This window comes from Hyla sarda, chromosome 4, assembly GCF_029499605.1.
Source record: "Hyla sarda isolate aHylSar1 chromosome 4, aHylSar1.hap1, whole genome shotgun sequence".
Taxonomy (NCBI): Eukaryota; Metazoa; Chordata; class Amphibia; order Anura; family Hylidae; genus Hyla; species Hyla sarda.
The window spans coordinates 183294404-183320187 of record NC_079192.1 but is presented as its reverse complement, the minus strand read 5'-3'; the positions used below and the strand labels follow the sequence as shown (position 1 = coordinate 183320187).

General features: G+C 47.3%; 1 protein-coding gene across 1 annotated transcript in view; it reads right to left on the bottom strand.

Moving 5' to 3' along the window:
• Nucleotides 1-4144: 4144 nt before the first annotated feature.
• Nucleotides 4145-25784, bottom strand: part of TYMP (thymidine phosphorylase) — a 47467-nt gene continuing 25827 nt past the window's right edge. The window contains exons 5-11 of the mRNA XM_056573032.1: nt 24780-24878; nt 24484-24613; nt 24274-24392; nt 24018-24180; nt 23446-23658; nt 5151-5291; nt 4145-4819 (exon numbers count right to left, since the gene is read on the bottom strand). Coding sequence (XP_056429007.1) covers nt 4626-4819; nt 5151-5291; nt 23446-23658; nt 24018-24180; nt 24274-24392; nt 24484-24613; nt 24780-24878 — 1059 coding nt within the window. The 3' untranslated portion in view covers nt 4145-4625. The remainder of the gene's footprint in view (nt 4820-5150; nt 5292-23445; nt 23659-24017; nt 24181-24273; nt 24393-24483; nt 24614-24779; nt 24879-25784) is intronic.

Below are 25784 nucleotides of genomic sequence, written 5' to 3'. Positions count from 1 at the left end.
CAGGAAATTGAATAATGTCACACACAAGGACGCTTATCCATTGCCAAGGATCGAGGAGTCACTCACCGCCCTCCGGTCGGCTGTTTACTTCTCCACCCTGGACTTAACCAGTGGATATTGGCAAGTGCCCATGGTCATGGAGGTTTGGGAGAAGACCGCCTTCGTGACACCCATGGGACTGTTCGAGTATAAAAGTATGCCGTTTGGGCTGTGCAATGCCCCTGCTACGTTCCAGCGACTGATGGAAAGGTGCCTGGGCCATTTGAATTTTCAAAGTGTCCTATTGTACCTGGACGATGTCATTGTGTATTCTAAGTCCTACCAGGAACACCTTAGCCACCTGTCAGACTAGTGTTGAGTGGCATAGGCCATATTCGAATTCGCAATATTTCCCGAATATATGGACGAATATTCGTCATATATTCGCTAAATTCGCATATTCGTAATATTCGCGTTTTTTTCGCATATGCGTAAATTCGCATATGTGAAAATGTATTCACTTTATAGCAAGTATACCAGTGTAACTTGATAGAAGCAGCAGAAGGGAGGGATCAATATTCACGAATATTCGCATATGCACCCGGCGGTCTCACACAGTAGTATTAGAGCCTTATTTAAACCACAGAAGCTGGAAGCAGAGAGGGATGATCACTGTGATGTGTACTGTGAAAAAAAGCGAATATTCGTAATTTTTAATATATAGTGCTATATTCACGAATATTCGCGAAGATGGATGAGGCCCAGCAGAGACAACAAGAGGACTATAACCGTTATGCCTCTGCCAAACCACTTCAATTGGGCGATAAGGTTTGGCTGGGGAAGTTTCCAAGGACTCACAAGTTAGACTGTATCTGGGAGACAGAACTGTACACGTTGATGGTCATACCCTTTCCGGAATCTGATGTATACAAAGTACAAAAGCCTGGGTATGAGCTGCAAGTTGTTCACTGAAACAAGTTGTGTCTGAAAGAAGATCTACTAGTGCTCCCAGTGGCACCTTATCCAGCCGTCAGACCTGCGAGAGAGTATGCTCCAGGTGAGGGAATCCACCCATCCATGGATTTCCCCATGTTTTCCCCAACCCAGCCTGCGTTCTTCTGTGTCTCACCAGCATAGGGGCTGTTCAACCTACTCTAGTTTCTACACCAGTCCCAGCCTTGCTACCATTGGCTCCGGTCTTTATACCAGTCTCTAGAGAACCAACTCTGTCTCCAGCCTTTCCAGCACAGATGCCAGCGACTCTGGGCCCGACCAGTCCTGAACAAATACCAGCTCCTGAGTTTGCTGAGGACGAACCAGCTGCCGCCTCGGAAGTTCCAAGAGCTCCAGAAGACTCAAGATTTCCAGATTCCCCTGAGGTGGTGTTGTGTAGATCCCAAAGGTCTACTCAAGGACAGCTTCCCGCTAGATATAGGGAGTAAAAATAGTATCACACATAGTCCAACTAACTTAGTCAGTCTATATAATATGTATATGAGTTAGTCAAAATGTCTAGTTAGGACTCTATCTAACGTGTCCATTACCAGTTCATAATGTCAAAATGTTTATATGAATCTAACATTTTTCCTGTCCCCGTGTACAGGGTGCTCTCCTGGCCAGAGAGTTCCCCTGCAACTTAACTAAAGCACGTAGCGCGACAGAAATGCTGTGTATAGAGGTAACAATGGTATGTTGTATAAAATATGTATAGAGTTCTGGGGAGAAGTGTTTTAGTACAAGAGGACCCCAGTAGCTAAGGCATTGGGTAAATAGCCTCCGGCAGCCCAATCCGCAATTTATGTGTTTCAGTGTCTAGAGTGTAATGAATCCCATGTGTTTACCAATTTATTTCCCAAAGGAGCATGTATGGACATTTCTAAAGTGCAACATGGACTCATCCCCTGTTGTTAACTATCCAGTCCTGTGAAGGACATTTTATACAAATATGCCCCATGAACTGTCACTAGGCCTCAGTGGCCACTGTTAGTCGTCCGCCCTCCAGGACTGGGTGCCGAGGATGGCAGTATTCAAGAGGGAGAGTTTGTGGTGGCCCAGTATGGGAGGTGTTACACCGTACCCTTGCTGCCCTGTCATGCAGCCTCCTTACAGTGTCCCCTGGGCCTCTGGTGCATCTGTCCCGTCCCCCCCTGTAAATATGTTTCTAATGTATTATACCAAGTAGTGTGTTCAGAAAGTGTTTTCACTTTAAGACTGTTTACCATGTGACTTGTCATGTGATTGTTACCCAGGAGGTACCAGTGGCCAGGTAATCCCAGGGGTGACCTATGGGCTCCCTGCTAGTCTCCCCATATAAGCACTGGGTGGAGCTAGCTCTTTCTCTTTCCTTACAAGTCTTTGCTGAGGTCAAGTCGAGTCCTAGAGAGTGTCCAGAGTCATAGGAGGCCTCAAGTCCAGTATGCAGCCATAAGCAGCTACAAATAAGCCACAGTCTCAGTATTGTCATTCATCAGTCAAGTCAAGTCAGTCACAGTTACCATTTGTCAAGTCAACGTGGCCTGCAATAAATTGACCCCATCTACTACAAGTCCCAGCAAGCCCTTAAGGTTTCTGAGTCACTGGTCACCTCCGTGGGCCCTGGCTGAACTGTATAGACTTTACCTGTATAGACTTTATCTGTCTACCCTCAGTAAAGCTACCATTATCTGTAAGTTGGCGTTGGAGTGATTATTGGTCCCGTGCCTAGCCCAGGATCTAGCGGTATACCTTCGGGTGGTATCGAGGATAAACCACGCCCTGGCATCATGAATACAAGGGGTTAATGCAATCTTCCCCTATGGTAACCACATCTGCCCTCATCCCACCTAGTTACCACATATGTAATTATCCATTTTGTATGGAATTCTATTCCTGTGAGGTTTTTTTGCGGTCTAACTGTTTGTTGCTCCATTTTAAGTGTTTGTATCTGTACTTTGATCAATAAAATTTGATATTTTTTGCATTATTTACATGATCACAGTGTCAGTTTATAGGTTTCATGGAGTTATATACATATACTGATTTCCTGGTTCACAGAACATTCTGTAATAACAATTCCTGAGTTATTATTATATGTCCTTAACATGACATTAGTTAAATAGTAGAAGGATTATTAGGATTAGGTAACAAACCAGTTATATACATTCTTTCACTCTTGTCTCTCAAATATAAGAGTCACTCTAGATAAGAGTAAAATATATGAGTCAATCTTAAACAAATGAGTCAAATATAGGAGTGCTCTACAGGTATTGGTTAAAGCCTTTGTTTTGCTTACTCCAAGGTGGCACTCCGGAGATTTTACTGGTAATACTCTGCTGTATTTGGACCAGAAAACAGAGAGAATTATCTGAAAAGAGAAAAGGGTGTGTGAAGAGAAGGGGATGAGGTGCAGCTTTAGCCAACAACTACAGAGCAGTTATCCTGTGATGTACTTCTGCAGAGAGGGGGCGCTGTTGTGGTTAATTTTCCTATACAGTGCAGTAACATACAGACGATTTCTATGAATAAAAGAAGTAATGTTTCATTTTAATAATCTAGTACTTGTCTTAAAGGGTATCTCCCACCATCACTTTTTTTTTTCTGTCCCTGCCCATCTATCCCTAACCCCCTCCCTGCCTTTAATTTTTTTTTTTTACATATTAAAAATGCTTTTTTGTCTGCCTGGTAGTGTGCTCACTACCAGGCAGACTTCCCCAGCAGGCACCACGTCACTGATGCCTGCTGGGGCCGAAACTTCCGCCCGTAGTTCACCTATACAGGGTGCCTCCAGCTGTTTCCCCACTGCAACTCCCAGCTTGCCCTGACATCTATTGGCTGTCAGGGCATGCTGGGAGTTGTAGTGGGGAAACAACTGGGGGCACCCTGTATAGGTGAACACCGGAGCACATACCTCTCCCCGCCGCGCAGCCCGCAACCCCCCCCCCCCCCCCCGGCCCCGTGGCGCCGCTCAACTCACTCCCCCTCCCCCTTAGTTCACCCAGAGTACCCCCTCCCCGCCGCGCAGCCCGCAACCCCTCGGGCCCCGCCGCTCCGCTCAACCCACTCCCCCTCAGTTCAATTCAGTGTCCCTCCAGCTGTTTCCCCACTACAACTCCCAGGGCATGCTGGGAGTTGTAGTGGGGAAACTGGAGGCATACTGTATAGGTGAACAGTATACATAATACTTGAACATATACATAATACATGTATACATAATACAGTGAACATTTATTTATTTTATTTATATAGCGCCTACAGATTCTGCAGCGCTTACAATTATGGGTTACAAACAAAGACAAGTATCAGACATAAAATTACCTTTACCTTGTCCCCGAGCCTGCGCGCGTCCTCTTCCTTCAAAGCACTCGCTCCCGCCTGTCTGATTGACAGGCGGGAGCGAGCACAGCAGTGATTGAATTTCGACTCGTTGCCAGGCTTCAATGAGTCGGAATTCATTCACTGCTGAATGCATTCGGCCACTAGGAGGGCGACCCCTAGTGGCCGAATTTAAAAGTGATTTTAAACTGTTTTAAAATCACTTTTTTTAATTAAACTATATTAGAGATATGTTGTAGTACTTAAGCACTATAACATATCAATTTTTTGTTTTCATGACAGTGCCCATTTAAGCTTTTTCTTTGAACCATATAAATAAAATCGTCAGCTGTTACTCAGTTAATCTCCCTCTCCCTGCATACAGCATCACCGTTCTCTCCCTTCTTGCATTCAGCATAAATAACATCCCTAATAAGAGGTTCAGGTATAAAAGTTGGTTTCTCTGAAATACAAAGAGCGTCCTGAAGGGTCTGACGTTGAATGTCCTGAAGAAGCGGTTTCTCATAATGGATTCGTATCCAGGAGACTCCTGTCACGAGGAAGATTGTTAGACAATGTAAATATTTATTTCACTTCATTATGAAAATAATTGAGATACATATTCTTATAATATTCTAAAAATACAAATATATATTGGACATATAGCAGTAAGTTGCTTTTTACATTTTTTCAATGAATACTATTGGCGTATACATGGTGGGATTAGTACTAATAGCATGATATCCGTACACACCACTACATATGGAGACTGGTAGGTGGTGACACCAGTTACCATTGTCACTCACCCCCTTCCTACTCCAACTGTTACCGGCAATGGCATATACACACAGTAATAGAGAACTGCATAGAATTCATTTTACCTTTTTCTACACGCTGCCCCACTCTCACAAGTAATTCTGCTCCAACACTATGGTTGATTTCATCCGTTGCTTTCTTTCTCCCAGCTCCAAGTGCATTCAGGATTTCAGCAATAGGTCTGGCTTGGATTAACTCCACTGTACCTAGATTTATATGTAGTCAAACCAGTAAAATTATTCATTCTATTACGTTCACTTAATCCACAACCAAAATGGAGAAGAATAAGATTTGTGCTGCTAATGTTTTAACCTCAGAGGGTTACCTAGAATGATACAGTGCACAAACCCTCAGGTGTGGAAGCAAGACTAGCGTTGGAACATATCCTCCTCTAAGTTGAAAAGTTGAATGTTTCCATATATGCATAGTATGGTTGAAAAAAGACACATGTCCATCAAGTTCAACCAAGGAGATGATGGGAGGTGAGTGTGGTGAATGAAGGGAAGGGTTTATAACAGCAGTACTCAACTTGCAGTCCGAGGTCCAGATCCGGACAACGGCTGCCAGTCATACGGACCTCTGGCCTGTTCAGAGAACCGGCGGAGGAGGCATCCGCTGTCCCGACATTCATATGTATCGATGTCTTTAAGACACAAATACAAATGAATAGCTGAGCACCGCCGGAGCGAACGCTGTTCTCCCTGCCCGGCCAGCACTTTTCCTATGATGTGAGTGGCGCGATTTGCGCTGCCTGCATCATCTGCTCTGTCCAGGCATGATTAGAAGAGACCAGAGCAGTGGAGCAGCACGGGACCTGGCACAGAGAAGCAGTGTTGGGACAAGTAATCATGCGGGGCGGGGCCGGGCCATTCGGGGTGGGGGTGATGAATGCTGCAGGTGGGGTAGGGGAAATGAATGCTGCAGGTGTCTTGGGGTGGGTGAAATGAATGCTGCAGCGATCTTGGGGTGGGGGAAATGAATGCTGCAGGGGTCTTGGGGTGGGGAAATGAATGCTGCAGGGGTCTTGGGGTGGGGTAAATTAATGCTGCAGGGGTCTTGGGGTGGGGGAAATAAATGTTGCAGGGGTCTTGGGGTGGGGGAAATAAATGCTGCAGGGGTCTTGGGGTGGGGGGAATTAATGCTGCAGGGGTCGTGGGGTGGAGGAAATTAATGGTGCAGGGGTCGTGGGGTGGGGGAAATGATTGCTGCAGGGGGCTTGGGGGAAATGAATGCTGCAGGGGTCGTGGGGTGGGTTGGGGAAATGAATGCTGCAGGGGTCGTGCGGTGGGCTGGGGGAAATCAATGCTGCAGGGGACTTAGGGTGGGGTAATGAATGCTGCAGGGGTCTTGGGTTGGGGTAATGAATGTTGCAGGGGTCTTGGGGTGGGGGAAATAAATGCTGCAGGGGTCTTGGGGTAGGGGGAAGATGAATGCTGCAGGGGTCTTGAATGGGGAAAGATGAATGCTGCAGGGGTCTGGTCTTGGGGGGGAGATGAATGATGCAGGGGTCTGGTCTTGGGGAGATGAATGATGTGGGGTCTTGGGGGGAGGAGGGGAAAAGATGAATGATGCAGGGGTCTTGGGGGGATGAATGATGTGGGGTCTTGGGGGGAGGAGGGGAAAAGATGAATGATGCAGGGGTCTTGGGGGGATGAATGATGCAGGGGTCTTAGGGTGGGGTAATGAATGCTGCAGGGGTCTTGGGGTGGGGTAAATGAATGCTGCAGGGGTCTTGGGGTGGGGGAAATGAATGCTGCAGGGGTCTTAGGGTGGGGTAATGAATGCTGCAGGGGTCTTGGGGTGGGGGAAATGAATGCTGCAGAGGTCGTGGGGGGTAATGAATGCTGCAGGGGTCTTGGGGTGGGGTAAATGAATGGTGCAGGGGTCGTGGTGTGGGGGAAATGAATGGTGCAGGGGTCTTGGGGTGGGGGAAATAAATGCTGCAGGGGTCTTGGGGTGGGGGGAATTAATGCTGCAGGGGTCGTGGGGTGGGGGAAATTAATGGTGCAGGGGTCGTGGGGTGGGGGAAATGATTGCTGCAGGGGGCTTGGGGGAAATGAATGCTGCAGGGGTCGTGGGGTGGGTTGGGGAAAATGAATGCTGCAGGGGTCGTGGGGTGGGCTGGGGGAAATCAATGCTGCAGGGGACTTAGGGTGGTGTAATGAATGCTGCAGGGGTCTTGGGTTGGGGTAATGAATGTTGCAGGGGTCTTGGGGTGGGGGAAATAAATGCTGCAGGGGTCTTGGGGTAGGGGGAAGATGAATGCTGCAGGGGTCTTGAATGGGGGAAGATGAATGCTGCAGGGGTCTGGTCTTGGGGGGGAGATGAATGATGTAGGGGTCTGGTCTTGGGGAGATGAATGATGTGGGGTCTTGGGGGGAGGAGGGGAAAAGATGAATGATGCAGGGGTCTTGGGGGGATGAATGATGTGGGGTCTTGGGGGGAGGAGGGGAAAAGATGAATGATGCAGGGGTCTTGGGGGGATGAATGATGCAGGGGTCTTAGGGTGGGGTAATGAATGCTGCAGGGGTCTTGGGGTGGGGTAAATGAATGCTGCAGGGGTCTTGGGGTGGGGGAAATGAATGCTGCAGGGGTCTTGGGGTGGGGGAAATGAATGCTGCAGAGGTCGTGGGGGGTAATGAATGCTGCAGGGGTCTTGGGGTGGAGTAAATGAATGGTGCAGGGGTCGTGGTGTGGGGGAAATGAATGGTGCAGGGGTCTTGGGGTGGGCTGGGGGAAATGAATGCTGCAGGGGTCTTGGGGTGGGGTAATGAATGCTGCAGGGGTCTTGAGGTGGGGGAGATGAATGCTGCAGGGGTCTTGGGGTGGGCGTAATTAATGCTGCAGGGGTCTTGGGGTGGGGTGGTGTGGAGGAAATGATTGCAGCAGGGGTCTTGTCTTGGGGCGGAGAAGATGAATGATGCAGGGGTCTTGGGGGGAAGATGAATGATGCAGGGATCTTGGGGGGAAGATGAATGATGCAGGGGTCTTGGGGGGAGAAGAATGATACAGGGGTCTTGTCTTGGGGGGGAGACGATGAATGGTGCAGGGGTCTTGGGGTGGGGGAAATGAATGCTGCAGGGGTCTTGGGGTGGAGGAAATTAATGCTGCAGAGGTCTTGGGGTGGGGTGGTGTGGAGGAAATTATTGCTGCAAGGGTCTTGTCTTGGGGGGGAGAAGATGAATGATGCAGGGGTCTTGGGGTGGGGCAAATTAATGCTGCAGGGGTCTTGCGGTGGGAGAATTAATGCTGCAGGGGTCTCAGGGTGGGGGAATTTAATGCTGCAGGGGTCTTGGGGTGGGGTGGGGTGGTGGAAATGAATGCTGCAGGGGTCTTGAGATGGGTTGGGGGAAATGAATGCTGCAGGGGTATTGGGGTGGGAGAAATGAATGATGCAGGGGTCTTGGGGTAGGGGGGAAGATGAATGCTGCAGGGGTCTTGAATGGGGGGAAGATGAATGCTGCAGGGGTCTGGTCTTGGGGGGGAGATGAATGATGCAGGGGTCTGGTCTTGGGGGATGAATGATGTGGGGTCTTGGGGGGAGGAGGGGAAAAGATGAATGATGCAGGGGTCTTGGGGGGATGAATGATGTGGGGTCTTGGGGGGAGGAGGGGAAAAGATGAATGATGCAGGGGTCTTGGGGGGATGAATGATGCAGGGGTCTTAGGGTGGGGTAATGAATGCTGCAGGGGTCTTGGGGTGGGGTAAATGAATGCTGCAGGGGTCTTGGGGTGGGGGAAATGAATGCTGCAGGGGTCTTGGGGTGGGGGAAATGAATGCTGCAGAGGTCGTGGGGGTAATGAATGCTGCAGGGGTCTTGGGGTGGGGTAAATGAATGGTGCAGGGGTCGTGGGGTGGGGGAAATGAATGCTGCAGGGGTCTTGGGGTGGGCTGGGGGAAATGAATGGTGCAGGGTTCTTGGGGTGGGCTGGGGGAAATGAATGCTGCAGGAGTCTTGGGGTGGGGTAATGAATGCTGCAGGGGTCTTGGGGTGGGGGAAATAAATGCAGCAGTGGTCTTGAGGTGGGGGAGATGAATGCTGCAGGGGTATTGGGGTGGGAGAAATGAATGATGCAGGGGTCTTGGGGTAGGGGGGAAGATGAATGCTGCAGGGGTCTGGTCTTGGGGGGGAGATGAATGATGCAGGGGTCTGGTCTTGGGGGGATGAATGATGTGGGGTCTTGGGGGGAGGAGGGGAAAAGATGAATGATGCAGGGGTCTTGGGGGGATGAATGATGTGGGGTCTTGGGGGGAGGAGGGGAAAAGATGAATGATGCAGGGGTCTTGGGGGGATGAATGATGCAGGGGTCTTAGGGTGGGGTAATGAATGCTGCAGGGGTCTTGGGGTGGGGTAAATGAATGCTGCAGGGGTCTTGGGGTGAGGGAAATGAATGCTGCAGGGGTCTTAGGGTGGGGTAATGAATGCTGCAGGGGTCTTGGGGTGGGGGAAATGAATGCTGCAGAGGTCATGGGGGGTAATGAATGCTGCAGGGGTCTTGGGGTGGGGTAAATGAATGCTGCAGGGGTCGTGGGGTGGGGGAAATGAATGGTGCAGGGGTCTTGGGGTGGGCTGGGGGAAATGAATGCTGCAGGGGTCTTGGGGTGGGGTAATGAATGCTGCAGGGGTCTTGGGGTGGGGGAAATAAATGCTGCAGTGGTCTTGAGGTGGGGGAGATGAATGCTGCAGGGGTCTTGGGGTGGGGGGAATTAATGCTGTAGGGGTCTTGGGGTGGGGTGGTGTGGAGGAAATGATTGCAGCAGGGGTCTTGTCTTGGGGCGGAGAAGATGAATGATGCAGGGGTCTTGGGGGAAAGATGAATGATGCAGGGATCTTGGGGGGAAGATGAATGATGCAGGGGTCTTGGGGGGAGAAGAATGATACAGGGGTCTTGTCTTGGGGGGACGACGATGAATGGTGCAGGGGTCTTGGGGTGGGGGAAATGAATGCTGCAGGGGTCTTGGGGTGGAGGAAATTAATGCTGCAGAGGTCTTGGGGTGGGGTGGTGTGGAGGAAATTATTGCTGCAAGGGTCTTGTCTTGGGGGGGGAGAAGATGAATGATGCAGGGGTCTTGGGGTGGGGCAAATGAATGCTGCAGGGGTCTTGCGGTGGGAGAATTAATGCTGCAGGGGTCTCAGGGTGGGGGAATTTAATGCTGCAGGGGTCTTGGGGTGGGGTGGTGGAAATGAATGCTGCAGGGGTCTTGAGATGGGTTGGGGGAAATGAATGCTGCAGGGGTCTTGGGGTGGGGAAATGAATGCTGCAGGGGTATTGGGGTGGGAGAAATGAATGATGCAGGGGTCTTGGGGTAGGGGGGAAGATGAATGCTGCAGGGGTCTGGTCTTGGGGGGAAGATGAATGATGCAGGGGTCTGGTCTTGGGGGGGAGATGAATGATGCAGGGGTCTGGTCTTGGGGGGATGAATGATGTGGGGTCTTGGGGGGAGGAGGGGAAAAGATGAATGATGCAGGGGTCTTGGGGGGATGAATGATGTGGGGTCTTGGGGGGAGGAGGGGAAAAGATGAATGATGCAGGGGTCTTGGGGGGGATGAATGATGCAGGGGTCTTGGGGGGAGAAGATGAATGATACAGGGGTCTTGTCTTGGGGGGGGAGAAGATGAATGATGCAGGGGTCTTGTCTTGGGGGGAGAAGATAAATTATGCAGGGGTCTTGTCTTGGGGGGGAGAAGATGAATGAAACAGGGGTCTTGTCTTGGGGGGAGAAGATAAATTATGCAGGGGTCTTGTCTTGGGGGGGAGAAGATGAATGATGCAAGGGTCTTGTCTTGGGGGGAGTGTAAAGATGAATGATGCAGGGGTCTTGGGGGGAGATGAATGATGTGGGTGGGGAGTGGTAAGGCAGAAGGGGACAGAGGGGTCTGGGGGGACAGAAAAGTGTAAAGATAAATGATGCAGGGGTCTTGGGGGTGCAGAGGAGCCTACAGGAGGACTAAGAGGACCCATCCACATTGAGGACATTCCTCTGGTGGAAATATGCTTGCAGCAGAGTCCAAATGTTTTCAATGGTTTTCTGCTGCTCTGTGCATACTGTAGAATCGCCACAGGGGAATTCCCCCAGCAGAATGGACGAACACCCTAAGAACGAAAATGTTCGTTCTTTAGGTGGATGTCCATTTAGCAGGTAGAATTCCACCGGACTGCTTTGTCATCTATAGAGATGGCGCACATCTGTGCAGTCCTACCATCAATGGCTGCGGTGGCGCCTGCAGCAAGCGGACATTCTGCCGATTAAAAGTCCATAGTGTGAAGAAGCCCTTAGGGGTCTGCAGGAGTAGGGGGAAATGGGTTTGGGGGAGTACAGGGGTGGGATTCTGACAAACAGAGGAAACAGTGTCTGGCAGTATAATTTTTAGGGGTCAAGATGTCTGGCACAGTTATAATGATTATTGTTGTCATACAGAGGATGAGGATCTACTAACAAAGTAACCAATGATGTCCAGGCATCAGACTCTGCAGAGAAGATGGAGCTAAAAGAAGACAAGGACCAGATGAAGAAGAAAAGGAAAGACAACAGATAAGACGTCTCCTTTAAGTCATTATACAATGGTGTATTCTCCTGACGGTGCCATCAGAGCTGGAGTCACTCATAATTTCTGCAGTGATGATGGGTGACACTGTACCCCAACCTCTGGCTCTACAGCTGTTACAAAACTAAAACTTCCATAAGGCCTGAAGTTTAGCAACAGCTGGAGAAACACTTAAACAAGATGATTTTAGAGTATGCAGCTCATTTTATTTAAATAGGTGTCTGACTGCTGCGATCCCCACTGTAAAAAAAAAAAAAAAAAAAAGGGCTGCATAGTCTAATATCCCTGGGCCTATTTTGCTCCCAGTCCAGCCTTGGAAGTAAGTGTATTACAGGTATTTCCCAACCTTTAACTCTACAGTTGTTTCCCAACTACAGCTCCCATCATGCTGTTCTGTCTCCATGATGGGAGTTGTAGTTTTGCAACAGCTGGAGAGTTCACATGGGGGGCAGGCATAGTGGCCTGGTTTATATAAGGGGGGGGGGGGGGGAGGAAGGCATTGTAGAACAGTTAATATTATACTCAGAAACAGGGTGTATGGCAGTATTATATCAGGGGCATGGTGTTTGACAGCATTATATTTAGGTACACAGGTACACGTAATAAATAATGTTTTACAACAGGCAGCACTATTTCTGGCATGGCAATGCGGCCACTAGGTGTGAACCAGGTCTTAGCGTTTAGCTCAGAACTTCACCGGATGGCAGACCTGGAAAAGCGGACCCCTACTAAAAGTAGTTGAGTACCCCTGGTCTATAATTTTTTTAATTAATTTATCATGGAATTAAAACACAAACTGTGCTTTGAAAGTTGCATAGCTTTTACTAAACATTATTAGACATTAAGGGGTTGTCCGGGACTTTTGAAAAATAGCAATGCATTGACTTTTGTGTGTGTTGCATGTTCTATTTACATTTAGATTTTTTATTTGCAGTGCTTCTTGTGTTCTTGGGCTGCAAGGAGTTTGTATGTTTTTCCTGTGTTTGCATGGATTTTATCCCACTAAATGCTATATATATATATTTAAAAAAACATACTTACTTAGTTCAGTCCCTCACAGCTTCTATTGCAGTTACTTCCAGTCCCCCGCTGCTCATCCATTCTTCCAGCTTCCAAGACAAGACCTGCCCACTCCCAGTCGCTGGGACGAGACACAACTGCCCCCAGCCGAGGGCTCTGTACATCAATTACCCCATAAGGATACAGTGGGTTTTGGCCTTAACCTCTTGGGGACACAGGGCATATGCATACGGCCTGGATCCCCGATCCTTAAGGACCCAGGGCGTGCCTGTACGCCTGTGGGAATTCTGGTCCCCATCACTCCCTGGGCAGGGACCAGACCGGGATGCCTGCTTAAATCATTGAGCAGGCATCCTGTGCCAATGCCTCGGGGGGTCCTTAATTCAATTTAGACTGGCCATCTGTGACGATTCCGGGTCATACAGGTCTCCCGTGCCCTAGTGACCCTGAAAATAAGGAGGACCGGGGCTTTCTATCCCCCCGAAGGGATAGGAGTGAGGTGGCAGGGCTGCCACCCCTCCTATCCCTGCTATTGGTCGGTCAGAAGTGACCAACCAAAAGCAGATTGGGGGTGGGGGGGGTTAAAGTTCGGTTCCACTGCTCTGCCCACCCACGGTAATCCGGGCAGAGTGAGGGAACTGTGCTGTGAGCGGCATCGGGCAACAGTGGTCACTTACAGATCGATGGCGGGCGGCAATCCTCCTGAAGGTGGCAATCCTGCTGGTGAGTAATTGCCTAGCAACATCTGGAGGGGTACAGTTTGGAGACCACTATACAGTGGTCTCTAAACTGTAGCCCTCCAGATGTTGCAAAACTACAAATCCCAGCATGTCCAAACAGCAAACTGCTGTGTGGCATGCTAGGATTTGTAGTTTTGCAAGATTTTAAGGGCTACAGTTTGGAGATCACTGTGCAGTGGTCTCTAAACTGTGGCCCTCCAGATCTTGCAAAACTACAACTCCCAGCATGCCTACACAGCAGTTTGCTGTCTGGGCATGCTGGGCTTTGTTTTGCAACATCTGGAGGGTCACAGTTTGGAGATCACTGTGCGGTGGTCTCTAAACCGTGGCCCTCTAAATCTTGCAAAACTACAACTCCCAGCATGCATGAACAGCAAATGGCTGTCCGGCATGCTGGGAGTTGTAGTTGCGTACCTCCAGCAGTTGCATAACTACAACTTCCAGCATGACATTCAGCGATCAGTATATGCTGTGAGTTGTAGTTTTGCAACAGCTGGAGGCACACTGGTTGGAAAATACTGAGTTAGGTAGCAGAACCTAACTCAAGATTTTCCAACCAATGTGCCTCCAGCTGTTGCAAAACAACAACTCCCAGCATTGCCAGACAGCCACTGACTGTCCAGGCATCCTGGGAGTTTATCAACAGCTGGAGTCACCCTGTTTGCGAATCACTGGTGTAGAATATTTTTGTTAGCGGAGGCAATTGTAACGATTGCATCCGGGTCTGCCCCTGTTCAAATCCCTAATTTAGGCCTCAAATGCGCATGGTGCTCTCTCACTTCGGAGCCCTGTCGTATTTCAAGGAAACAGTTTAGGGACACATATGGGGTATTGCCGGACACAGAAGCAATTACATTACAAACTTTTGGGGGCTTTTTCTCCTTTTACCCCTTATGAAAAGGAAAAGTTGGGGTCTACACCAGCCTGTTAGTGTAAAAAAATCAAAAATTTTACACTAAAATGCTGGTGCTGCCCCATATATTTCCTTTTCACAAGAGATAAAAGGAAAAAAAGACCCCCAAAATTTGTAATGCAATTTCTCCTGAGTACGGAAATACCCCATATGTGGACGGAAAATGCTGAACAGGCGCACAACAAGGCTCAGGAGTGAGAATGCCATGTACATTTGAGGCCTAAACTGGTGATTTGCACAAGGGTGGCTGATTTTACAGCAGTTCTGACATAAACGCAAAAAAAAATGAAATACCCCTGTGTGACCCCATTTTGGAAACTACACCCCTCATGGAACGTAACAAGGGGTACAGTGAGCCTTAAAACCCCACAGGTGTTTGACGAATTTTCATTAAAGTTGGATGGGAAAATGAAAACTGGTTACCCTAAATTTTTTCATTTTCACAAGGGAAAATAGGAAAAAAGCCCCCCAAAATTTGTAACCATATTTCTTCTGAGTAAGGACATACCCCATATGTGGTTGTAAAGTGCTCTGTGGGTGCACTACAATGCTCAGAAGAGAAGAAGCGCCATTGGGCTTTTGGAGATAAAATTTGTCTGGAATTGAAGGCCACGTGTGTTTACAAAGCCCCAATAGTGCCAGAACAATGTACCCCCTAACATGTGACCCCATTTTGGAAACTACACCCTTCACGTAATGTAATAAGGGTTACAGTGAGCATTTATGCCCCACAGGTGTCTGAGGGGTCTGCCGCTGGGGACCCCCGTGATCTCGCACGCAGCACCCCGCTCTCATCAGGCCCCGGAGCGAACAGCTGTCTCGCCCCCTGCCATAGACTTGCATTGAAGGGCAGAGCGTGACGTCACACGGGGCAGAGCTGTGACATCACGATACTCCGGCCCCGTCATCAGACCCAGAGCGGATGTTCGCTCCGGGGCCTGATGAGAGCGGGGTGCTGTGTGCGAGATCACGGGGGTCCCCAGCGGCAGGACCCCGCGCGATCAGGCAACTTATCCCCTATCCTTTAGATAAGGGATAAATTGTCAGCACGGTAGTACCCCTTTAAGGTGAAAATGGGCTGAGTCCCTAAGGGGTTAAGGACACAGCCAATTTTCATTTTGTGTTTCCATCTTTTCTTCCTCATCTGAGGAGGCTTGAGGAGCTTCAAACCTTTTTTCATTCACAGACCCATATGAGGGATTGTTTTTTGCATGACCAATGTTTTGTAATAACCCATTTCAGTTTACAATAAAAAGCATGGTGAAACAAAAAAATGGTTTGTGGGTGTGGGGGGGACCTGCAATTTGTCAACTTTTTGGGAGGGCTTCATTTTTACGCAGTGCACTTTATGGTAAATTGTATTTTTTGTAATGGACTGTAGAGGGCTAATTTTTTGTTCCTTCTGTGGATTTTATTGGTACCATTTCTGTTTTGATGGGACTTTTTTTTATCACTTTTTGTTCATTTTTTTCTGATATATGATGGGAAAAGCAGGATGAATGTAATTTTTATTTGGAAGGGCTTTTATATAATTTTAAAAACATTTTACTATAATTAGTTTTTCACCCATAGGGGACTATTATATGTTATTGGACTGCATTCACTCTACAATGTGATGCTTTTGCATGTTCAGTTAAATGCTCAACTTATATTTATACTTATCAGAGGACCGATGATCTGAGGTGAGTAGCAGAAATGGGGTGCCATTTTAACTCATTGGACCCCTGCGATCGTGCTGGAGGGTCTGATGAGCACCCCAATTTCCTAATTTAGATGCTGTGATCGGTATTGATTATGGCATCTAAGGCAAATAAACAAGGCAGCAAATCAAAATGATGTGATAATAATGGGGGACTTTAACTATCCTGATATAAACTGGGAGACTGAGTCCTGTGAATCTCATAAAGGAAACAGGTTTCTGACTATAACTAAAGACAATTATCTGTCCCAAATGGTGCAGGGCCCGACCAGAGGGGATGCCCTACTAGACTTAATATTAACCAACGTACCTGACAGAGTAATTAATGTGCAAGTAAAAGGATACCTAGGAAATAGTGATCATAATTTAATACATTATAACTTGTTCTTCAATAAGGGAATCTCTCGAGGGGCCACAAAAACAATGAACTTTAGGAAGGCAAAGTTCGATCAACTCAGAGAAGCCCTTAACAATATAAAATGGGATAATGTCCTCAAAAAGAACAATACTGACACTAAATGGGAGACTTTTAAAAATATCTAAAATTTTCACTTTAAGATATATATACCTTATGGGAATAAAAGGGTCAGAAATAAAAGAAAACCAATATGGATGAATAAAAATAGGGGGCAATAAATGACAAAAATAAAGCATTTAAATTACTAAAACAGAACAGCAGTAAAGAAGCATTAAAAAGCTATAGAGAAAAATGTAAAATATGTAAAAAAAAACAAAACTGATAAAAGCTGCAAAAATAGAGACAGAAAGACTCATTGCCAAAGAGAGTAAAACCCCAAAATGTTCTTTAACTATATAAATAACAAAAAGGTCAAAATGAAAGTGTTGGCCCTTTAAAAAATGAAGAGGAAGAAATTATAAACGGGGATCAGGAAAAAGCAAATATATTAAACAAATTCTTCTCCACTGTATTCATTGAGGAAAATGAAATGCCAGGTGAAATACAGTGTGATAAGGTAAACTCCCCTTTACATGTCACCTGTCTAACCCAGGAAGAAGTACAGTGCCGCCTACAAAAAATCTAAATAGACAAATCACCAGGTCCAGATGGCATTCACCCCGTGTTCTAAAGGAATTAAGTAATGTAATAGACAGACCCCTATTTTTAATATTCAGGGACTCTCTAGTGACAGGGACTGTTCCCCAGGACTGGCGCATGGCAAATGTTGTGCCAATATTAAAGAAGGGGTCAAAAGGTGACCCTGGGAATTATAGACCTGTTAGTTTAACCTCGGTTGTATGTAAATTGTTTGAGGGTTTCCTAAGAGATGCTATTTTGGAATATCTTGATAAAAATAAATGTATGACTCCGTATCAGCATGGATTTATGAGGGATCGATCCTGTCAAACTAACCTGATCAGCTTTTATGAGGAGGTGAGCTCCAGATTGGACCAGGGGCAATCGCTGGATGTCGTATATCTGGATTTTTCCAAAGCATTTGATACGGTTCCACATAAAAGGTTGGTGCATAAAATGAGAAGTTTTGGGCTGGGGGAGAATGTGTGTAAGTGGGTAAGTAACTGGCTCAATGATAGGAAACAGAGGGTGGTTATTAATGGTACTTATTCTTTTTGGGTGACTGTTACTTGTGGGGTACCACAGGGGTCCTTCTTGGGTCCTGTCCTATTTAATATATTCATTAATGACCTTGCAGAGGGGTTGAATAGTAAAGTATCAATCTTTCCAGATGACACTAAACTCGGTAAAGCTGTAAACACTATAGAGGACAGTGCACTGTTACAAATGGATCTGGATAGGTTGGAGGTTTGGGCTGGGAAGTGGCAGATGAGGTTCAACACTGATAAATGTAAGGTAATTGTCACGATTCGGCTTACAGGTAGTGGATCCTCTGTGTCAGCGAGGGATTGGCGTGGACCGTGCTGGTGGACCGGTTCTAAGAGGCTACTGGTGTTCACCAGAGCCCGCCGCAAAGCGGGATGGTCTTGCTGCGGCAGTAGCAACCAGGTCATATCCACTAGCAACGGCTCAACCTCGCTGACTGCTGAGAAGGCGTGGGACAGAAGGACTAGTCAGAGGCAAGGTCAGACGTAGCAGAAGGTCGGGGCAGGCGGCAAGGTTCGTAGTCAAGATGGATAGCAGGAGTTCAGGTAACACAGGCTTTGGACAACACTAAACGCTTTCACTGGCACAAGGCAACAAGATCCGGCAAGGGAGTGCAGGGGCAGTGAGCAGATATAGCCAGGGAGCAGGTGGAAGCCAATTAAGCTAATTGGGCCAGGCACCAATCATTGGTGCACTGGCCCTTTAAGTCTCAGAGAGCCGGCGCGCGCGCGCCCTAGAGAGCGGAGCCGCGCGCGCCAGCACATGACAGCAGGGGACCGGGACGGGTAAGTGACTTGGGATGCGATTCGCGAGCAGGTGCGTCCCGCTGTGCGAATCGCATCCCCGACGGCCATGTCAGTGCAGCGCTCCCGGTCAGCGGGACCGACCGGGGCGCTGCAGGGAGAGAAACGCCGTGAGTGCTCCAGGGAGGAGCAGGGACCCGGAGCGCTCGGCGTAACAGTACCCCCCCCCTTAGGTCTCCCCCTTTTTTTGTCCGACAACTGCTTTACCTGGGACGAGGACACCGGGAGTGAATGGAGGGTTTCCTCAAAGGCAGGCAGTACAGCAGGAGTGGGAATGGGGAGGGAGGGCAGAGGGCGAAGCCTGGCACGGGGCAGTGTGTCACCAGGACGGGGGCCATGAGGAGGCACTGAGGCTTGCCTGACGGGACTGGGAGGGAGGGAGAGGCACTTCCTATGGCAAGCAGAGTCCCAGTTCTTGATCTCCCCGGTGGTCCAGTCAAGGGTGGGAGAATGAAGCCGGAGCCATGGCAGACCGAGGAGGACCTCAGAGGTACAGTTGGGAAGGACGAAGAACTCAATCACTTCGTGATGGGGTCCAATACACATCAAGAGGGGTTCTGTGCGGTAACGCACGGTGCAATCCAATCTGACTCCGTTGACCGCGGAAATGTAGAGCGGCTTGACGAGACGGGTCACCGGGATGCAGAATTTATTCACCAAAGACTCCAAAATGAAATTCCCAGAGGCACCAGAGTCCAAGCAGGCCACGGCTGAGAGGGAGGAGTTGGCTGAAGGAGAAATCCGCACGGGCACCGTGAGACGTGGAGAAGCAGACTTTGAACCAAGAGACGCCACACCCACGTGAGCGGGGTGCGTGCGTTTTCCAGACGTGGAGGACGAATAGGGCAATCCACCAAGAAATGCTCGGTACTGGCACAGTACAGACAAAGATTTTCTTCCCTACGGCGATTCCTCTCTTCCTGGGTCAGGCGAGACCGATCCACTTGCATGGCCTCCTCGGCGGGAGGCCCAGGCGTAGACTGCAAAGGATGCTGTGGGAGAGGTGCCCAGAGATCTAAGTCTTTTTCCTGGCGGAGCTCCTGATGTCTCTCAGAAAAACGCATGTCAATGCGGGTGGCCAAATGGATAAGTTCTTGCAGGTTGGCAGGAATCTCGTGCGGCCAGCACATCCTTGATGCTACTGGATAGGCCTTTTTTAAAGGTCGCGCAGAGAGCCTCGTTATTCCATGATAATTCGGAAGCAAGAGTACGAAATTGGATGGCGTACTCGCCCACTGAAGAATTACTCTGGACCAGGTTCAGCAGGGCAGTCTCGGCAGAAGAAGCTCGGGCTGGTTCCTCGAAGACACTACGGACTTCAGCGAAGAAGGACTGGACTGTGGCTGTGGCAGGATCATTGCGGTCCCCATCAAATTTGTCCGGCAGGGACAAGCGAAGGCTAGGAGCGGCCACTAGCTGCGGAGGAGGTGCAGGAGCTGGCGGAGGAGATGGTTGCTGCTGTAGCAGAGGCAGAAGTTGCTGTAACGTGGCGGTCAACTGCGACAGCTGCTGTCCTTGTTGGGCAATTTGCTGCGATTGCTGAGCGACCACCGTGGTCAGGTCAGCGAGACTTGGCAGCGGCACCTCAGCGGGATCCATGGCCGGATCTACTGTCACGATTCGGCTTACAGGTAGTGGATCCTCTGTGTCAGCGAGGGATTGGCGTGGACCGTGCTGGTGGACCGGTTCTAAGAGGCTACTGGTGTTCACCAGAGCCCGCCGCAAAGCGGGATGGTCTTGCTGCGGCAGTAGCAACCAGGTCGTATCCACTAGCAACGGCTCAACCTCGCTGACTGCTGAGAAGGCGTGGGACAGAAGGACTAGGCAGAGGCAAGGTCAGACGAAGCAGAAGGTCGGGGCAGGCGGCAAGTTTCGTAGTCAAGATGGATAGCAGGAGTTCAGGTAACACAGGCTTTGGACAACACTAAACGCTTTCACTGGCACAAGGCAACAAGATCCGGCAAGGGAGTGCAGGGGCAGTGAGCAGATATAGCCAGGGAGCAGGTGGAAGCCAATTAAGCTAATTGGGCCAGGCACCAATCATTGGTGCACTGGCCCTTTAAGTCTCAGAGAGCCGGCGCGCGCGCGCCCTAGAGAGCGGAGCCGCGCGCGCCAGCACATGACAGCAGGGGACCGGGACGGGTAAGTGACTTGGGATGCGATTCGCGAGCGGGTGCGTCCCGCTGTGCGAATCGCATCCCCGACGGCCATGTCAGTGCAGCGCTCCCGGTCAGCGGGATAGACCGGGGCGCTGCAGGGAGAGAGACGCCGTGAGCGCTCCGGGGAGGAGCAGGGACCCGGAGCGCTCGGCGTAACAGTAATGCACATGGGGAAGAAAAATCCGGGCTGGGATTATGTATTAAATGGGAGAACACTTGGGACGACTGACATGGAAAAGGACTTAGGAGTCTTAGTTAACAGTAAATTTAGCTGTAGTGGCCAGTGTCGGGCAGCTGCTGCCAAGGCAAATAAAATCATGGGGTGCATCAATAGGGGCATAGATGCCCACGACAAGGAAATAATTCTACCGCTGTACAAATCACTAGTCAGACCACACACAGAATACTGTGTACAGTACTGGGCACCAGTGTACAAGAAAGATATAGTGGAGCTGGAGAGGGTTCAAAGACGGGCAACCAGGGTAATACAGGGAATGGGAGGACTACAGTACCCAGAAAGATTATCAGAATTAGGGTTATTTAGTTTAGAAAAAAGAAGGCTTAGGGGAGATCTAATAACTATGTATAAATATATCAGGGGACAGTACAGAGATCTCTCCCATGATCTATTTATACCCAGGACTGTATCAATAACAAGGGGGCAACCTCTACATCTAGAGGAAAGAAGGTTCCTACACCAGCACAGACGGGGGTTCTTTACTGTAAGAGCAGTGAGACTGTGGAGTTCTCTCCTGGAGGAGGGGGTCATGGTGAACTGGTTATGTATACTAGATTTATAGGGACAAAAGGTTGATCCAGGGATTTATTCTGATGCCATATTTGGAGTCGGGAAGGAATTTTTACCTCTTGTATGAGGGTTTTTTGCCTTCCTCTGTATCAACTCAACTCAATAGGGACTTATTAGGGTTATAGGTTGAACTTGATGGACTCTGGTCTTTTTTCAACCTTATGAACTATATTACTATGTTACTAGGGTTAATGCAGCCATGACTCACAGTCAATGGCAGACACCAATGATCACACCGATGTCTGCCACTGACTGTGAGTGTTGGCTGCTAATAGCAGCTCCTGAGCTCAGTTCAAAGACAGTAAACAATCCAGGGCATGGTGAATTTAGGACCAAGCGGCCATGGCCTACATGTACACCCTATGTCGTCTAGGGTTAAAGGGGTACTCCGCTGCTCCAGGAACTCTTGACGCCAAAGCCCCAAATGCTGAGCAGTGGAGTACCCCTTTAAGGAGGGGCTGGGAAGTGAGGGCAAGTGGGGAGGCATGACAGAATGTGCCAGGCAGACTGGGGCAATTGAGTAGCTCAGCTCTGTCTCTTCGACACTTAGCCAAAAAATAAAAGGGCAAATTTATTAGTTTGAAAACACCATCAGCTCCAAGAAAAGCACCCCTTTTTAAAGTTTCTTTACTCCTTAATGACTCAACGATTTTCAGTTTTTTGTGTTTGAATTTTTTCCTCCTTGAATTGTAAAATCTATACCTATTTCATATTTTCATAAATTTTCCATCTATAGGGCTTGTTGTTTGCGGGACTTATTGTACTTTGCAATGATATCACTCATTTTACCACATAATGCATGGTGCAGCCAAAATAAATTATTTGTGGGGCAAAATTTGAAAAAAAAAAAAAAGCCATTATATAACTTTTAGGGGGTTACGTTTCTATGTAGTGCACTTTTTTGTAAAAATGACACATTACCTTTATTCTGTAGGTACATATAATTACAAAAATACCCAATTTATATAGGTTTCATTAGACTTAAAATTGTCCTCTTCTGACCCCTATAACTTTTTTATTTTTCTGTACATGGGAAGTATGAGGGCTCACTTTTAGCACCGTAATCTGTAATTTTTAATGGTACTGTTTTTGTTTTTAAGGGACTTTTTAATCACTTTCTTATGAATTTTTTTCTGCTATATGAAGTGACCAAAAAAAAGCGCAATCCTGAACGTTGGAATTTTTTTCTGTTTATGCCATTGACCGTGCGGTTTAATTAATGCTATATTTTAATCATTCCGATATTTACGCACTTGGCTATACCACGTTTTTTTTAACATTATTTTATTTATAAAATGGGAAAAGGGGGGGTGATTCAAAGTTTTATTAGGGGGAAGAGTTAAACAGATTAATTACTTTTTTTTAAATAATTTTTTACGTATTTTTTGTCCCCCTAGGGGACTATAACATAGAATCTTTTGTTTCCTAACAATGATCAATGCTGGGCTATTGCACAGCATTGATCAGTGTTATCTGCGCTCTTCTGCTCCAGACTGCCAAAGCAGGCTAGAGCAGCACAGAGAAGATCGGACGGGGCAGAGGCAGGTAGGGACCCTTCAGTTGTCATGAATCACTGGTCCCGATCACCCATAGCAACCGACCGTTACGCATACGCCCTGGAGAGGGAAGAGTTTAATACTCTATTCCCATCCTGAGATATGTGGGTTTATAGTAGTCTGACTATTCAAGGAATCAGTCAAATGGGCGTGAACTTAATTTTTATACTGGGTGTGAATATTAGGTGAAAGGAGGGATTAAATAGTCGGGGTGTGAATGTTGTACGTTGAGTAGTGTGTATATGTCTAATAATATATGTATAATACCACCCATCACCTGACAATAAAATGTCAATTTTTGAGGGGTTGACCACAGGTTCTCTTCAATCTTCAGCTCATCTGAGGCTGCTAACAAAAGCCTCTGTGTATAAACTATTGCTGCTACCATATTCATGGTTCATAGTAACATTTTCTGTAGAATGTGTTTTCTATACATGTACACACCTCCTGGTTTAATTCTCTGCATACGTTGTAGTTTATATAAATCTTGGTACAGTATTGAAGTGTTACTTTAACTTTAGCAATATGCCAACCTGTTTTTGGAACTTTAAGTTCTTCAACATGAGATGTTTTTCCCAGTTCGCTGCTGGAGCCCAGAGTCCTTGCTATGTCAGGCTCCACACCCTGTGCTTCCATCATCTTTCGGAAACATTGTAGGGCAGATCCATTACGTAAGACATTGGCAATTTTCTCCACCCCTTGTGTTTCTGAATCTGCTTGTCCACAAAGCCAGAGGAGATAGCCTCCTGTAAGTACAGAAAAACAGGAACATGTACTAATACATTCTTAGATCCTTCATTTTCTGTACTACACAGGAAATACATACATATTGAAATAAACATTTCCATTAAAGAGAACCTGTCAGCACTACTGACACATCTGGTTTATTAATATAACAATGCTGAACCATCTTTTCCCAGATGTCTGAGTTTAGATGTACCTCTGTTATCCCTCCTCGAAATTTATAAATAAATTGTCATCTAAGTGTTATCATGAATCTTTTTAATAGGGTGTTTGTGTGCAGACCTTACACTGTCAGTGTGTTTTTCTTTGTAAATATAACAATTTATTATAATTCTGGCAGAAGTAAAATACATTATATGACCTGTATGTAGGACCAGCTCTCTGAGGTCTTCATGCCCTCCTCCCTCAAGACACTCCAGGGCTTCTATGACTTCAAGGCTGTTTCCGATACAACGGCCAATGGGAGTATCCATATTTGTTATAAGAGCAATCGTGGGGATTCCCATAGAGACGCCAACATTTACCTGGTAAAAATTGGTCCCACATGAAAATTGTTTCTTATGTCTTGGACAAAATGTAATATTGTGTTATGCTCCTGCAGGTAGTCACAGACTTACAAGACTATGTGCAAGATGCTTTGCCTCTTGTATGGTTGGACTTTGAGCTGCTGCACCAAACTTTACATCCAGTATTAATGCAGAAAGACTCTCTGCCATCTTCTTACTCATGATAGAAGCTGCAAGAAATAATACATAACAAACAACATATTATCTGGCTTTAGGTAGTACAAAAAAAAATGCGGAGTGGGCAGGTATAAAATCCACTACCTGTTATAAGTGGCAGACTGTCCACAGTTGCTGTCACATCTCGCATCTCATAAAATATCTTATCAGCTGGTACAAGGTTCTTGGATTGTCCTACAATACAGCAACCAACAGATCTTAGGATTTCCAGCATCTGCAAACAAAATACAAAGGTGTCTATAGGCATAGCAGTGGAAATGTACAGTCAGTTGAGGCTCATAATTCTAAACAGTCTCAATATCATGTCTCCCATTATATTGAACTACACCCCCTATTTTTAAATTATATTTCACATTAACTCTGGATTTAGCCCCACATACCTGTTCAGGGTTCTGCTGTGAACTAAAACCACGAACTGACTCCAACTTATCCAAAGTTCCTCCAGTGTGTCCCAGTCCTCTCCCACTGATCATTGGAACCTTAGACAAAGGCAGCACAAGACATTACATTCGGCAAACATAGAAAGGTTTAATAAACAATCATCCATCTATTTTGGGTCAAAAAGTTGTCAAGGGGGAGCTCTGCCACTGTGGAGACAGTTTGACCAAAGTGATTATATGCTTTACACTAATGTAACTTAATGTAACATTTATGTACTGGGTTTGGGAGACAAATTTTAAGGTAAATTGAGACAAAGTGTAAACATGTTGGAATGGACAATGTCCAGGGCCGGTATTTTAACTTGTGAGGCCATAGCACAAAATGATTAGGAAACCTTGATGAAGAACAACATGACTACTGTAATCAGTGATTTAAGGGATTTTAGTGACTAATGGCCTATCCTTGGGATATAACATCAAGATATAGTGTGTGTGTGGGGGGGGGGGGGCTGGCGCCAATTACAGTGAATGGGAGCTGAGATGCAATAACTTGGCATGGCCACTACACACTGAACAGGCCAGGCTACTGACTCTGTCCATTATATAGATCGGGCACTATGGTTCTGCCAAACAGTCGATGTCAATACATACTTAGACATACAGAAAAAACACAGGACTATGGCTCTAAATACAATTTTGAGGTAAATGTACCCTTATTTGCAATAACTGTAAATATAGTGCATTTCTAAAACATAACATGTTTTACATAAAATTGACTAATGGTTACAAACCTAGCAAGGTATCAGCACATGTCATATGAGTGACAGCTTGATCACTCTGATGTACCTGCAGAACACACAAGCACTAACTACATCAATAAATGCCTTTGCTATTTTACACGAAAGTCGCTATGCCATGATTCTCTGTTTACTCACCATCTTAAAGGGGTACTCTGCTGCTCAGTGTTTGGAACAAACTGTTCCGAATGCTAGAGCTGGCACCGGG